The following is a 16,150-nucleotide window of genomic DNA, read 5'->3' on the forward strand; positions in this document are numbered from 1 at the left end:
TATAATGAGCTTATAATTTAATTTAAAAAAATTATATCAAATATTTATATTATTTGAAAAAAAAAAAAAAACTATACTATATAATAATTATTATTAAAATATCTAAATTAAAACTACATATAATTATAACATTTTACTCTTATACAAAAATTCATTCAAATGAAAGTGTTATTTCCATAACACTAGTTTTCCCAAACATGTCTTTAATCTCTCTTTCATCTGTATACAATTTAAATACAAATTTATAATGAAAATGTAATAGCACAAAAGAAGATATTTTAAAGAATGTTGGTAACCAAACAGTTGATTGTAGCACTGACTTCCATGGAATACAATTTTCAGTTTTGGGTGAACTATCCCTTTAACACTACTGAAGTTGATTCTCAGCCTCTGGAAATTGCTAGAATCTCGATAGCTGTGTAAAATAATGGCTACAGGGTGTCTGGCTCACCGCGTCCCCCTGCTGCTGGGGGCTGGATGTGGCGGACTGACTGCTTTGCTGTTGAGGGGAGAACGTCTCCACAAAAGCCAATACTTCAACTACAAAAGCTCTCTCACCTGAAGAAGGTTCAGCGGTCGCAGTCCCGGGCTGTTGTTCAGCCCAAAAGGCCCACCTGCTGGAACAACACGAACATTTTTCTATCCACAGTAGCCACTGACAACTTATAAAAAGTCAATGATGAACATCTGACCATGCAGGGAGAGATTCACTGAGAGGTTTACCTGCTGGAGCTGCAGGCTGCATGGCAGGAAGAGCTCCAGACATGAGACCAGCAGAGGGCAGAAGTCCACTCAGGGGTATACCAGACGCCAGAGTACCAGGACTACAACCCAGCATTGGGTTAGAACCGCTCATCAGAGTCTGTGGACTGCTGTAAGAAACCACAAACAGAGGTGGTTCGTCTCTGTTTTTTCCCTTTCATATCCCCCAAAAAAAGTCACAAACATGGGTTCTTACCAAACCGGGCCAACCACGTTGATGAAGTTGAGCCCTGCGGGGTTTGTCATGACCTGTGAAGATGTGGTGCTGGACGTGGGCAGGGGAATAGTCATGACAGGCAGGGTCATCTGCTGTTGGGCGAAGGGAGTCAGCAGGGTGGGCTGCTGTGGAAGGGCGGGGTCCTGAGGGGTGGGCGTTACTGAAGGTGTGGGCACAAACTTGGGTTTCTTACCAAACCGGGCCCACCACATTGATGAAGTTGAGCCCTGCTGGGTTTGTCATGACCTGTGACGATGTGGTGCTGGACGTGGGCAGGGGAATAGTCATGACAGGCAGGGTCATCTGCTGTTGGGCGAAGGGAGTCAGCAGGGTGGGCTGCTGTGGAAGGGCGGGGTCCTGAGGGGTGGGCGTTACTGAAGGTGTGGCACACTGATTACCAAACCGGGCCCACCACATTGATGAAGTTGAGCCCTGCTGGGTTTGTCATGACCTGTGACGATGTGGTGCTGGACGTGGGCAGGGGAATAGTCATGACAGGCAGGGTCATCTGCTGTTGGGCGAAGGGAGTCAGCAGGGTGGGCTGCTGTGGAAGGGCGGGGTCCTGAGGGGTGGGCATTACTGAAGGTGTGGCACACTGAACGTCGGCGGGGTGGGGCGTTGAACACGGCGTGTTGGTGGGTGTGGGTGTGGAGGGCTTGGGAGTACCTGATCCTGTGGAGGACGGTCAGAGAAGAAAGACAAAATAAATATCTGGCTACGAAGCACTGACAGCTTCCTAGTTGTGAATGGAGGGATACTCACTCTGCATGGGCGAGAGAGCAGCAGGGGACAACAGGCCAAGCTCCATGGAGTGTTTCCGGGAGAGCGACTGATTCTTTGTGGGTGGAGGGGTCGGGCACTTGAGATGGCCGCTTGAGGCCTGTGTACTGTACGGGTTACCTAGACAAAGGGAGGGAGTGCTTGTTTGTACACTTTTTAAAGTGGCAAGACACAAACATATTGAATGAGATTGAGACATGATGGAGGTCGGACCTGAACTACATTGATCTCAAACACTGTTTTCTATTGATAATAACAAGAACTATTATTAATAACTGAGCACCAATAATAATTGATATAAGATGAACAACAAATCAGCATATCAGAATGATTTCTGAAGGATCATGTGACACTGAAGACTGGAGTTATGATGCTGAAAATTCAGCTTTGCCATCACAGGAATTCTGTTCAGAGCTGCTTGAGAATGCCTCCTAAAACACCTGCAGAGAGGAGAAACATGACATCTATCAGCGTGGAACGATGGATAACTGATATATGATGGATTCGATCATCTGCTGTTGAATTTCAGGATATCTCCGTATCAAATACAACATTTTGAAGCCTTTAACTTTGATAAACCACATGAAATAATCAGATTCTTGCACTTGACTTTAACAGGCAAAAGATCTTCAACTTAACTATTTTTTGTTAGCTGCATAGAGCAAAACCCACTCCCATTTATTTAGTCTCAACAATACAATTAGACAGCAGCGGCTTCTCAGTTCACAGATGGTGACTAAGCACAGATAAAAGATCTACACTGGGCACATGTACATAAGCTCTGTGGGTTTAAGCAATATCTTGGATGCAAAATGTTTGCAGTCACAAACAATCACACAACACACTGAGCAGCAGACGACAGGAACTCATCATAGACAGTCTGATTATGCACTTTTGGTTTAAAGACAACTGATGATCGAGCGTATGAAGCCAAACACAAGCTAAAGTGCATTACCGTTTCATGGATCGTGTGCTCATCTTCTGTTTGTTGTAGAGCAGACGGTTGGTGGTGCAGCTGACAGAGATGGAGGGGTCCAGACACAGAGGCTCCGCTGTGGCCAGAATCAACTGACTCTCCAGCTGAAGTTTATCGTCCTACAAACACATTCAAACCACACGAGAATCAATGCATCCTCCATCCTTCACACTGTGCTGTGAATCTGTCACTTTAATGCTCTTTACCAATCTACGGTACTTATCAAAAGTTTAAGGTCAGTACGATTTTTTTAAATTAAACTAATATTTTATTCAGCAAAGATGCATTAAATCGATCAAAACTGACAGTAAAGACATTTATATGTGGTAAAAAAAAAAGAGATTTATATTTCAAATAAATGCTGTTTTTTGAACTTCCTGAAATGTATCCCAGTATCCACAAAAATATTAAGGAGGCTACAACTGTTTTCAACTGATAATAAGTTATCAAGTTTTGCTTTATGCTTTATAAATTTATATTCTTTTCTTTTCTTTTTATTATTTTTATCTTTTGAGCTTTTATTTATTTTATTTCAGTTTTAGTAATTTTAGTATTTCAACTTAGTTAGCTGCCAAGGCAACATTTCTTTCTCTTACAGTTTCATCTAATATTGATATTTTAATTCAGTTTTATTTCAATTAACAAAAATTATTTCATATTATTTTTAGTTTTAGTAAACAATAACTGAAATTTGATATAGGGCAGGTAACATTTTCAACACTGATAATAATAAAAAAAGTGTTTGACGCCCTTTCCTAAAACCGAAGACTGGACCAGAGCTGAGAATCCATCAGCCTGGATCAACAACAAACATCCATCAAAATGGACCAATCTTGTCATGACATTCACGTGAATGTGCCCATTTTCTAAATCTGACACATAAATCTCTAATCAAGAGAAAATGAGCAAATCTGCCTCATATCAATTTTTTTGTAGCCTGAAGTACAAAATAAACACATCTTATGCTTACGAACCTGATCCAAATCAGATCAAATCTGTTTTTTGCAACATGTCTTAGTCGGAATGGTCAGATGTAACATCAAAATGTCTCACCTCATTTTCCCTGGAGGGGGAGAGCTGGCCTTGGGACCCTGTGCTGCCTGAGTTGTGCAACATCTTCACCTGACACTTCACGTCTCGTTCATAAACCTCCTTATACTGCGTCAGAAACCTGCGGCACAGGAATATTTTCATGGCGGCTGAGCGCAACCAAGACCCGAGACTCAGTAACACACCAAACATCAAAGCTTGGCTCCTGTACTTACTGATCAGCGTCTGTTTTTGAACCTATGAGGAATCTACAAACCACAGAGAAAATACAAGGTCAGGTAAGTGCAACAATTAGGCAAGTGTAACTAATAACACTTTACTCTCATCTTAGAGTGTAATATAAATGTGAAATAAGAATTCTAAAATGTCATCAGTTATTTCTTACGGTGGGTGAATGAGGTGCAGGTCTGTCACATCCTCCTCTGATTTGGAGTCTTTGGTGCAGAAGATTTTCCCAAATACCAGCGGGTCCCCCTTAGACTGGAAAATAGTGACTTTTGTTCTTTGAGGCTGACCTCCTACCTCACACTCGAAAATGTAGTCGTCCCTCACGTCCTGTTATGAAACAAAGACCGCAGATCACACCGATAAAACAACCAAGCTCCATGTGCAGTCTAGTTAGTATGTAAGATTTACACAATTGTGTTACCTGTGCAGGCCAAACAGTGGGCTGAGTGTCATCTAGTTTGACAGACTTCTCTGCCACTGCATATTTCTCCACCTGGAAGCAGAAAGAAAAACTTACTTTCATAGACTTGGATACAGGGAGAAATAAATGTCGAAACACACCATCTCAGAACACAAGAACGTGAAATTTACCTTAACAATACTTTAAACTCAGTTCTTTTTTTTTTTTTTAAGTAATTTCTGTTATAAATGGTTTAGGACCTACAGAAAAGAGAGAGATGCTACTTGTATGTTCGTTTAACTGCATTACAGCAACTCACATCAATTTCTGATGGGACAGTCAGCTGACAACTGCTCTGTTTCCACATGTCCACACACTGAAGGAAAAACAAGAGTGATTTAAACACAGAAAACACCCACACAAGTCATAAAGAAGTATAGTATAGTATATATTTATTTAATGCCATGTCAGCATCTAAGGCTATTTTCATGGCAAAAACAATTAAAGATATAAAAAAAAAAAGATATAATAAACACTTTAAATGGGACACTTGATTAATACAGTACTGTTCAAAACTTTAATTGGTAAGATTTTCTCTTATACTTAAGGCTGCATTTATCTGTTATATTTAGGGTTGGGCCGATAGACGATGCCATCGTCCATCGCCGATGGCTGATAGACATCACAATGTTGAGCTGGCATCGCAATTCCCTAAAGGGAATAAATATGCGATGGGAGGAAAATATATATATTTCAGTATTTTCTCTCGCCGTTATATCACTGGGCAATTATACTGTATATAAATTACGGGCATCAGGGAGTCGCTATTATACCTGGCATTGAAACTGCTTCTGAATGCGCGATCGCTTTTTAGTTTCACTTTCGAGATTCGCAATTGCACGTAGTCCGTTTATACTATGGAGCGGAAGTACTTACCACACATTTTACAAGATTATATGTTTGTCAGTGGTGCTCAGGATCTGCAAATCATTCGCCATCATCCCCAGTCATCTCCCCTTACTGTGTTTATGTGGTAACTGAAATTTTATGTACTGTATGCTGAAAATTCAGCTTTGACATCACAGGAAAAAATGTACATTTTACAAATATATTAAAATAGAAAAGTTATTTTAAATTGTAACAATGTGTCACAATATTACGGTTTTTACTGTACTTTTGATCCAATACTTGCAGCCTTGATGTGCATAAGAGACTTCTGTCAAAAACATTAAAATAATTTTACTGACCTCAAAGTTTTGAATGTTAACCTCACCTGTGTCCACTTGTGGTGATCACTTGTCATAGCATGAACGTCACAGATCAGGGTCTGGTGTGGAGAAAATAGATGACTTAAAGATACTATAGAAAAAAATACAGAACAGGGACTGCTGGTCACAGATCAGGTTTGTTACTGACCTGCATAGTGGGTCTCAGCAGGATGTGCCGGCTCTGGTAGGTGGGCATCTTTGCATTTCCAGACTGTCGGTAGTCCCTGACCTCAGCTATGACACAGCCACAGTGGAATATGTTCACCTGACAGAACAGAAGCGGGAAAACAAATCTAAGCTGGTGGTTTATGCATCAGTTCGTCAGAGTGCTATAAAACTATTCTGACTGGAATTAAAGAAACATGTAGGTTAATTAAATTAAAATCACATCTAGAATCAATTCTGAACCAGTATTATTTATGTTTTATATAGTGCTTACTAATATTTTGAATTAGCTTTTATTTTTATATTTTCAGTTAATTTTAGTTTTAGCTATTTGCTATGTGGTTTTGTCATTATTTTTAATATTCCTACGTAGCTTTATTTTATTTAGTACATATTTATTTTAGTTTTAGGAATTGAACATTTCAGTCACTTGTCAAGGCAACATTTCTCATTTTCGGTTAAGTATAGGCTATATATTTTATTTCATCTTTACCGAAAAACAATTTAATAACAGTTTTAGTTTCAGTTAACAATAACACTGTTGTTCTGAACATGATTTAGGGCAGGCTGTGTTTATATATAATAAAATGTAAATATTTGACTATGTTAATGTAAAAAATATATATATAAAATGTCATGAATAGCAGAAATTAGAAAAATAATGAAATTAAAAAAAAAACATTAAGAGACTACACATAAAAAAATGTACATGCCACTAACCTGCGATTTTTCTAGAAGGTCTACAAGAATGGGCGGCAGCTCCTCGGCATCCAGGTACTCCAGTAACTCTGTTTCTTCATAGCGAAGTCGGATTGTTTCTGAATCTTATAGGTTGGGACGAGTTCATTAACATGCAACATGAAAAGCTCAGCTGATTTAACCATAAAAACAAATAAAAAGCAGACAGTACCAGATCCATTTTTTCCTCTAAGCATAAGTGAGTATCCTTCATTTCCAGGGTACAGGTTGACCACCAGACATGAGACTGACTCCTGTGAGACCAGCTTCTCTAGTAGATTCACATTTCTCCTCAGTTTCTACAGAAAGAGGGCAGAACGGAGAATAAATACACACAATACAATATTAATAAAACATGATTTGATAGAGTTATAAAATCCCACCCAACTTAATGTCTTGTTTCAAGAAGAATGGTTGTGAATGCTACTTCATTTTTTATGTTACAGCAGCTGATAATTACCTTCAACTCTGGTTCTTTTTCACACTGTTCAATGTACAATTCATAAAGTTTCTGATATAAGGATTTCCTTCCACTCGAGGATACTCGTCTCTTCGCTGGTTGCTGACGAGCACTTTCAACAATGTACTAAACAAGAAATAACAATGTTATTGAACAGTAATAGAATATACACACACAGCTATTCTTCTCCACAGTGATTTCTCAGTTTGCATTTATGAAACTGCAGCAGTAAAATAACAGTGCATTATAATAGACACAAGTAAACACCACTACGTACAATAAATAAAAAGTACAGCTTAAATTAAAACAGAAATAAGTTCGAACAAATACCTCAGCCCGATCCAATGCATATTCTAAGACTTGTTGCTATGGAAGAAAGAAAATTAAAATGCATTAGATAATCTCTTGTACAAGTCAAATATTATCAAATCCATCACATAATGTTAGCAATCCTGTTAAAAAAGCATCATTGAATCAAATCTGTAGTTCTTACCATTGTGGTTGCTGCGTGACAGGAGGCGATGTTGTGTTACACCAGCACTGTCACCTCCACAAACACACCATTCAAGCCCTGAGATCAGAGAGAGAGAGAGTTCAGAAACACACTACCACCTGTCAGCTGACAGTTTCCATTCAAAACTCAAACCCAGACACCCAACGACAAGTGTGTGAATGCGAATACACAACGTATGAGACATGAACTCAGCTCATTAAGACTGTTATGCATCTGTGTGTGTGTGTGTGTGTGTGTGTGTGTATGCACTCACAACATCTGGCAAACAAATGTGGCGAACTTCAACACGATGATGACAAAGTATGTGTTAAAGGATGCAATAGCAATGAACAGCATGCATTCATGAAATGCGAAGGAATATGTTCCCAGCAGAAGAAGGCAAACTTCAGCACTGCAGCTCCAGCAAACGACAGGCTGGCTAACCACAGCTAACAGCTCACTTCAAATGCACAAATCCACAAAACACGACCGACTGACAGAGCGGGGCAGAACGTGACAATGGCGACAAACATCAAAACCGACTTGCCAATCGAGTTGCATCACCACAGGCAGGAAATCCAAAGCAAGAAGCGGAATAAATATTTCAGTGCCTTCAATGAAAAAAACTCACAGCAGCCATTTTGTTCCAGTGTAACAACAAAATCCAAACTTCCGGTGTGCGCGCGTGCTGGAGGCGGAACCAAAGATCTGCGACGCGGAGGGAGCCGCTCAAAAACGACATTTCTCTTCATGATATATCGCACGATGCAAATCTCAAAAAAATCACTATGCTAGCCATAGTTTCCACCAAAATACCGTAGTTACTTCAGATATTGTTACTACATTTAATCTGTGGCAACTTGGTTTCAGCCACCAATGTTATTAACAAAACAAAATGACAAACTTTTTGTGGGGGATCAGTAACAAATGTTTTTACAGTAAAAATATGGTAAGCTGCAGTGTTTATCTTAGAAATAAATCAGCAAATCAATTTAAATTATCTACAATAAATAATACATTATAATTAATATCAATAATTTTATTAATATTATTTTTTTGTACAGGTGGGTATAATTTTGACAATGTTTCCTTTGTATAATTTACTGGAAGTTACCAAATAGGAATATAAATTGAATACAAACAGAAATAGGAAGCATAAAGGCAAAAAAGTATGATTATCATCAGAGACTAGGAAGCAAGAGATTTTTAGTGGAGAATTAATTTTCAGGTCAGAAAGGGCCTAGAAATACAATAAATGCAACCTCTTATGTTCTAGTTTAAACCAAATAATTTTGCTATGTATTCGTGTATATATTTTGATTAGGACCACTTGTATTGATACAGTAACATTTTTTAAGGTGACAGTTACTAGTACTTAACAGTAAATTATGCATAATTACAACCAATCCTAAACCAAACCCGAACACTGAACGTAACCTTATAGTAAGTACATAAATGTGTAATTACACTGCCACAATGTCACTTTAAATTAAAGTGTAACCCTTTTATCTTTCCAGTTTTTCAGCAAGTCATTTATAATGCTGACGAGCAATTTTTTATTTTTATTTTTTGCTTTAAGATGAGATAATCAGTTCAAAACGAACCAGTAAATGAAAAGAATCACACAGAGTTTTAGGAAAAATATTTTTATTAATTCATTCCCTAAAAAGAAAATGTACACATCACTCCAAACAAAAGCATCCAGAAATCTTCTAAACTGATGGAAAGATCCACTAACAAACAGTATTGCATAAACCACTTGAATGTCACAACACAATTAAAAAAAAATAAAATAAAATTTAAAAAGGAAAATAAGACAAGCAACGAATAAACATATAAGAGAAAATGAATAAGACATCAATGACACCAGCATAATCAAGTGAACATTTTAACACATGGCCTACCTCTGCAACACAGTCGAGACAAACATGAAACTCATCCAACTCATGTAGTTCATTCAGTATTTCCACAGCAGTGTGCTTCATTATTTCAGTAACTCCAACCTCCTGTATGTCAAAACACAGAATGAACCATAAACGAAAAATGTAAACGTTTTACAAGAAGGTCAGACACATATTGCTTCTTTTACAGAATTTAACCATTATTTCTAGTTTGCTGACTTGACCTCAGAGCATAACCAGAATGACAAAATACACTCATACAAAATAAAATACTCTTAGAAACCCCAGAGGGGTCAGTCGAATATGTCTCTCTTACAAAGAGAACAGAATTGAGAATTCCTAGCTGATTTCTTAAAACATTTTGTTTAAGATTCTAGAGATACTGTAATAGACTTCGTAGAACCATAATAATAGACACTTAACCATGCACACACACATCAGGGCAGCAGGTGGACAGGATTCTCTGAATGTCCACCAGATGGCAACACAGTCTGTTCTGAAATCAAGGCAGCTGGGTAAAGGCTCACTTTGCACTTTTCAATTTATGCACGGACCCTAAATACAAGAAACCATACTATAACAGCACAAGAAAACAACCTCTACACACTACAGAAAAGAAAACCACACATTACAAAAGCTAATTTACTTCGAAATATTTGTAACAAGCAAATAATTGTCCTAACAAAATAAATACTGAATAGTTACCATGAGGTAACAAAGGCTTTGGTTGAACATTCCCATCTCTCCAATATTAATCCCAGCACCGAGTTAAGCCTAAATCAAAGTTAGGCCTGTGCTTAACATTTGTGAAAATCAAAATGTTGTGATTGGGGGGAAAAGCACCTATGAAATGTCAGAACACAGTTTTAAGAGTGCAATAACAAAAGAAATGTAAACTTCCACTAAAGCGCTTATGCTGAACTTCAGCACAACAGGAGAAATATGCCTGCTTAGAGTAATGGAACAACTACCGTCATTAACAAGTTCCACTGCAATGAGCAGAGGGAGGGAAAAACTGTTAACTAAGCAACAGTTACCACAGCAACACCACAACCAATCAGCAAGCCTGAACGTGCAGGAGGAACACTGTCAGACTCATCCAAGCCTATTAACCACCCAACATGATCAAGTGTAGAGAGTAAACAGTGATATGAAGAATAAAAACGAACGTGTATGAATGGAACCACAAAAGAATTAAAATGAGTATTTGTAAGGTTTTAAAACCACCTCATTCTGCATAGAAACACTTTTGGACACTTTCGCTTTCAAAGTCCAGTTTTTGCTGAAAATTCAGACGCCACCTTTTAGAGCGAGGCGACTTTAACCTCGTTAGCACAGCGTTGTGCGTTTCCGGTCCGCTTGAGCTTCCATGAGACTCTGCTTGAAGCCAAGCTTTCTTTCTGGTCTTTCCCCAAAAAGCGCTCATTCCACTGGGTTGTTGCCAGCTTTGACCCCTGCTCGCCCGATCTGGAGCCACGGCAGCTTGGCGCAGTTTTTAAAGAGCTGCTCGATGGCTATGTGCCGTACATGAAGCTCTGAAGAAAGAGAGTCCTTCTCCTGCACAGCTACAGACAGCTCCTCAAACACATCTGAGGGACAAACACAGAGTCTGTGCGTTAGTACACAAGAATAATGATAACCTACATAAGAAACGTGAAATATGCATAAGTGGGGCTCAACATAAGGATGGCCAGCTGGCCAAAGAGTAGATCTGTTGCTTGTCCTATATCTTACATTTTGATAATGTACATGCACTTTCATGTCTCATAAATGTAAACATTTGGTTTTCTGTGACATTTGGTTGCAAAGAGTCTTTTTAAACTGGCTGATTTGGACAGAGGTTTTATTGAAGTTACAAGACTTGTTGGCATCAGTAAGAATGGGATGAAAATTACACATCATTCACTATGTAGGCCCTTATTTCCCAGAAAAAGTGTTAATGAATATATGGAATATCTTGTATAAAATTACTGAAAATGATCTTTGTGAGGAAAATGTTAAATAACTAAAAAAAACAACAACAACAAAAAACACCTAACATGTAAAATGTAATGTTTTTATTAATTTATATTAAATTAAATAATTAATTTATAAAATAAGAAAACGACAAAATGAAAAATGTAATGTAAACTGAAATAAAAATGGTAAAATATTGTAAAAAAACAACAACAAAAAACACAAGAGACAAATAAACAAATTATGACATAAATAAGGACGTTTATAAGTAAATAAAAAAAATGTATACATAAAACGTAAATGCAAATAAATATTGAAAAGTAAATGTAAATGCTGAAATTTAAAATGTAAATAATGAAATGAAGCTAAATATTAAAATGAGTTAAAAATTCACTCATTCATGTGTTGGGGGCCCAAATAAAATGTTGGCAGGGTAAGTACAAACTGGGCCAGCAGAAAGCTTTTCTGTAACTTTAATGAGATTAATAATTTATCTACCACATAATTTTTGGTTGTGATATTCCAAATTTGGCAGAGGAAATATGGTATATCACAAAAACAAAAAAACACACATCAGTTTCATTTATTATTAATATCGAGTGACTCTTCGCCCCAGAATGTGTTTGGGTTCAAAGGAGTAGTTCACCTAAAACAGAAAACGGTCATATTTTTTTCTTATTTTTGGGTGAAATATCCCTTTAAGTTTAAAGATGAGACTCACTTTGTATTTGTAGCAGTAGCTGCTCGTTCAGCTGGCGAAGCTCCTCCACACTCATCCTCACCACTGAAAGAGAAAGACAAACAAACACTGTCACTTTTCAATAAAGTGAAAACTGACAAACACATCTTTCACAGCTGAAAGCAGATGCCTTCATAACAGTCCATGAGATGCATTCTTCTCAGAACAGCACATGGTGTGACCCTGATGACATATCTGTTTTTAACAGAAGCCATTTCATTGGGTGAGATAAGGAGACGGACATTGAAGAACGGTGAGAGAAATTCAAGTCTAGATTGACCTCAACCTCTTATTGGTGCTTTGTGGACTATATTGACGGGAAAGATGCAGAGATACAAAGCGAAAGATAAAACCCTAATGGAAACGATATCGATTTCCGTCCTTCACTTTGTCTTAAGATGCTACTGTGGGAATTCAACTGAGCCCAAAAACATTCAAAATGCTGCGTCATTTATAATACCAACACAATCAAAGCAAATAATACCATTCAAGGTTTGGGGTCAGTAAGATTTCTTAAATGTTTTTGAACAAAGCCACTTGTGCTCACCAAGGCTGCATTTATTTGATAAAAAATATAGTAAAAACAGTAATATTGTGAAATATTATTACAATTTAAGGTGTAATAATTTAACTGTTTTCTCTTTGAATATATTTTCAAATGTAATTTATTCCTGTGATGGCAAAGCAGAATTTTTAGCAGCCATTACTCCTGTCTTCAGTGTCACATGATCCTTCAGAAATCATTCTAATATACTATTTAGAGCTCAAGAAACATTTTTAATATCATTAATGTTAAAAACAGTTGTGCTGCTTGATATTTTTGAAGAAACTGTGATTGAGTTTCAGGATTCTTTGATGAAAGAAGAACAGAATTTATTAGAAATAAAAAATATTTTGTAACATTAGTGTCGTTACCGTCACTTTTAATCACTTTAATGATTAAAACATTAAATTTCTTTAAAAACAACAACACACTGACCCCACACTTTTGAGTGCTAATGTATAGCATGAATACTCACGCTCTTCTCGACTGTGTCTCCTCTGTCTGGCTGTGTCTCTCTGCTGTTCTCGTGGGTGGTGTCTCTCTCCAGCCCACAGTCCCTGGCGTGATCCCTGCAGCAGGCCGAGACCGAGCTCCTCGGCAGAGTGACAGTCCAGCATGGTTTTCCCATACTCTGACTCTGCCATCGTCGCCTCTTCCGCCCATCGTGGGGCGTAACGGGGAACCTGGGCATCGGACTGGGGCACGAGTTTCCTGCCGCCCAGCTGAGTGTGACACAGAATCTGTTTGGCCCCCCAGCGCCCGGGTGTCTCAGCAGTTACGGAGTCTCTGTTCTGGGCATACTGTATAATGCGGTTGATTCGCTGGCTCAGAGCCCGCTTCACACCCTCGTACGCGCTGTGGGAGGCCTTGGCGCGGGAGAGCTTCTGGTTGGCGATGAGATGGTACTTTTCAAAGCAGTCTCTATGTCCACGTAGAGATTTGGAGTGCAGCAGGGTGGCGCTGCATACACCTGTTATAAAACACAAAGGAGGATATTTGCAATTCACTGTTAAGAGCCAAACATGGTAAAAATGCTATCAAATGCAATAAAAGGTCAAAGGTCAAGATGCAAGTGGTATTGCATATGACTACCAAGACCATGAAAAGTGAAATGGTTTGTATGATTAAAACGGTGATTATTTGTGTTTGCAGGCATGTGTGAGACACAAAGACATAAATAATGGCTCAGTACAACCACAAAACTATGCAGAATCGACTGAGTGACCTAAATAAATATATCATCTAAAAGATTACATAAAATATCCTAAACTGACATTTATTTAGGAATTAAGTGAAATCTCTTAACAGCTTCCAGAATATGAAAAATGAGGAAAGCTCATACACTGGCTTTCATTTGTTTCTCACGATTCTTTAAATAGGAGCAAAGAAATGAAAGACTATTTATACTGTCGTTAGGGGAGAGTGAGTGTGCCACATTTTACTTCATCCTTTAGGGCAGGGAGAAATGAGGCAGCTTAAATTAATACGCCTAAATATATTTCAGGATGTCTGCTATTAAATAAAATGAGAAGGAGACGAAGACTAATATTCTACCAATTAATTTACAATATTTATATACTTTGTTTGGGCTCGAGGTATTAAAGATTTTTTCAATTTGATAAAAATACAGTTAAAACAGCAATATTATGAAATATTATTGCAAATGAAAACAACTGTTCTCTATTTTAATATATTTTAAAATGTCTTTTATTTTTGTGATGGCAGAGCAAAATATTCCACAATCATTACTCCAGTGTTATATGATCCTTTAGAAATCGTTCTAATATGCTGATTTAGTGTTGTTATTATTATCAATGTCACAGTTGTGCTGCTTAATATTTTTGTGGAAACCGATTTTTTTGTCAGGATTTTTTGATGAGTAGAAAGTTTAAAACAACAGCATTTATTTGAAATAATATTTTGTAACATTATCTTACTGACCCCAAACTTCTGAATGGTAGTGTACACACTGGCACCAATGTTTTTAAATTTGGATAAATTTGCCTTGACAAAATACATTTTACATGCAATAAGTGTATAAATGTATAAAATGTACTTTTAAATGCTAAAAATTATCAAAAATGGTCTTCTTCAGTAGTATATAATGGGCCACATGACATGTGACCCATCTTTCTTAACCAACTCTCCCTTACAAATTTAATCTGATCCAAGATCAGCTTTCCATCCTTAATTAGTCCTTCAACCCCTAACAACACTGAAAAACTGAACTCTGACGAGCTTTGAACAGCTGCAACTACAAATCACTCCATCTCTGAGCGAATCAGCACATGAAAACATCACTTCCTGTTTTGGGTCCTTGTTGAGCAGATTAAAAACATCTTTGCCTGTAACTCAAACTAGGCCAAGAACAAATAAAACACACAGGCATAGAACAAGTGCTGCTGGGTGCCTTTGTGTGTTGGTTTTGCATTAGGATGTGCCATTTATGTCGGAGCTCAGTTTTGTTCAAACATGTTTTGAGTTCTAATCATGCCACACAGCAACCAGCATCAGAGAGAGAGAGAGCGAGAGCTCGAGAGCGAGAGAGAGAGAAAGAGACTCATTTGCTCTTAAAAGGAAAAACTGAAAATTCTGCCATTATTTACTCTCTCTCATGTTAGTGGTGCAACGGATCACAAAACTCACGGTTCGGATCATATTACGGATTTTGAGTCACGGATTGGATCATTTTTCGGATCAGCAAAAAAATAAAATACATAATTTTGTGAAAGCTTACTTTAAAGGTGACATATCATGAAAATCTGACTTTTCCAGGTTTTAAGTGCTATAATCAGGTCCCCGGTGCATCTACCAACCAAGGAAACGTGAGAAAGATTAACCCAGTAACTTTGTTTTGGCAAGCCTTTTTCTGAGAAAACAAGCGCGGCTGATTTCGCTCCCTTAGTGATGTGGCAAAGGGATCTCATTATAATATTACCGGCCCTTAATCTGTAAGTTTACACCCACGGTGCCGTTATTGTGTTTTCGCAAGCGACAGCGGTGTATTAGTTCTAATGCCATAGCGAAAGTTTGAGCAAAACATGCTAACTGTTCTGTCTTTGGCTGCACAGACGAGCACAGAACACTATTTAGAGTCCCACCCTCAGAGGAGACAATAGAGCAGTGGATTTATTTACTGTATATTGCTGCTGCCACACAGATCTAAAATAAACATGCGATTTATTTCCCAGCTGTTTACCTTCAGACATAACCGACTGTTTTTGTAACTCACGTGTGTTTTTAACATAAACTTGTGTGTGAATGAGAACTTAGTTTACTACTCACATGCTGTGACAGCCACTTTCTGTACGTGTGCTTCGGATGTGTGCTCTCAGAAAACCGTATATCAGAAGTTAAAACTCATATGGTTTAAAACGCATGATTTCAGCGCGATAAACATGATAATCAGAACCAAAACAGATGTTTTTTAGCAGGTACGAGCTGTAATGGCCAGCTCTATTCTGGAAAAGGGG

General features: G+C 37.9%; 2 protein-coding genes across 4 annotated transcripts in view; both read right to left on the reverse strand.

Annotated features, from left to right (window-relative positions):
- Positions 1-8,056, reverse strand: part of supt20 (SPT20 homolog, SAGA complex component) — a 12,876-nt gene extending 4,820 nt beyond the window's left edge. Inside the window, exons 1-21 of the mRNA XM_016483104.1 lie at positions 7,812-8,056; positions 7,538-7,615; positions 7,375-7,410; positions 7,045-7,170; positions 6,757-6,883; positions 6,567-6,670; positions 5,830-5,946; positions 5,687-5,740; positions 4,733-4,789; positions 4,435-4,506; positions 4,171-4,340; positions 4,001-4,033; positions 3,789-3,906; positions 3,455-3,530; positions 3,332-3,339; positions 2,715-2,854; positions 1,742-1,911; positions 1,378-1,651; positions 724-872; positions 559-614; positions 452-517 (exon numbers count right to left, since the gene is read on the reverse strand). Of these exons, the coding sequence (XP_016338590.1) occupies positions 452-517; positions 559-614; positions 724-872; positions 1,378-1,651; positions 1,742-1,911; positions 2,715-2,854; positions 3,332-3,339; positions 3,455-3,530; positions 3,789-3,906; positions 4,001-4,033; positions 4,171-4,340; positions 4,435-4,506; positions 4,733-4,789; positions 5,687-5,740; positions 5,830-5,946; positions 6,567-6,670; positions 6,757-6,883; positions 7,045-7,170; positions 7,375-7,410; positions 7,538-7,540 (1,956 nt within the window). The 5' untranslated portion in view covers positions 7,541-7,615; positions 7,812-8,056. The remainder of the gene's footprint in view (positions 1-451; positions 518-558; positions 615-723; positions 873-1,377; positions 1,652-1,741; positions 1,912-2,714; positions 2,855-3,331; positions 3,340-3,454; positions 3,531-3,788; positions 3,907-4,000; positions 4,034-4,170; positions 4,341-4,434; positions 4,507-4,732; positions 4,790-5,686; positions 5,741-5,829; positions 5,947-6,566; positions 6,671-6,756; positions 6,884-7,044; positions 7,171-7,374; positions 7,411-7,537; positions 7,616-7,811) is intronic.
- Positions 8,057-9,210: 1,154 nt separating this feature from the next.
- The window catches only part of cunh21orf91 (chromosome unknown C21orf91 homolog), a 23,558-nt gene continuing 16,618 nt past the window's right edge, over positions 9,211-16,150 (reverse strand). For all 3 annotated transcript variants that reach the window (XM_016483059.1, XM_016483060.1, XM_016483061.1), the window contains exons 3-5: positions 13,153-13,647; positions 12,116-12,178; positions 9,211-11,027 (exon numbers count right to left, since the gene is read on the reverse strand). In XM_016483059.1, coding sequence (XP_016338545.1) covers positions 10,861-11,027; positions 12,116-12,178; positions 13,153-13,647 — 725 coding nt within the window. In that variant the 3' untranslated portion in view covers positions 9,211-10,860. The remainder of the gene's footprint in view (positions 11,028-12,115; positions 12,179-13,152; positions 13,648-16,150) is intronic.

The sequence above is a fragment of the Sinocyclocheilus anshuiensis genome, unplaced genomic scaffold (genome assembly GCF_001515605.1).
Source record: "Sinocyclocheilus anshuiensis isolate Anshui unplaced genomic scaffold, SAMN03320099.WGS_v1.1 scaffold437, whole genome shotgun sequence".
NCBI lineage: Eukaryota > Metazoa > Chordata > Actinopteri > Cypriniformes > Cyprinidae > Sinocyclocheilus > Sinocyclocheilus anshuiensis.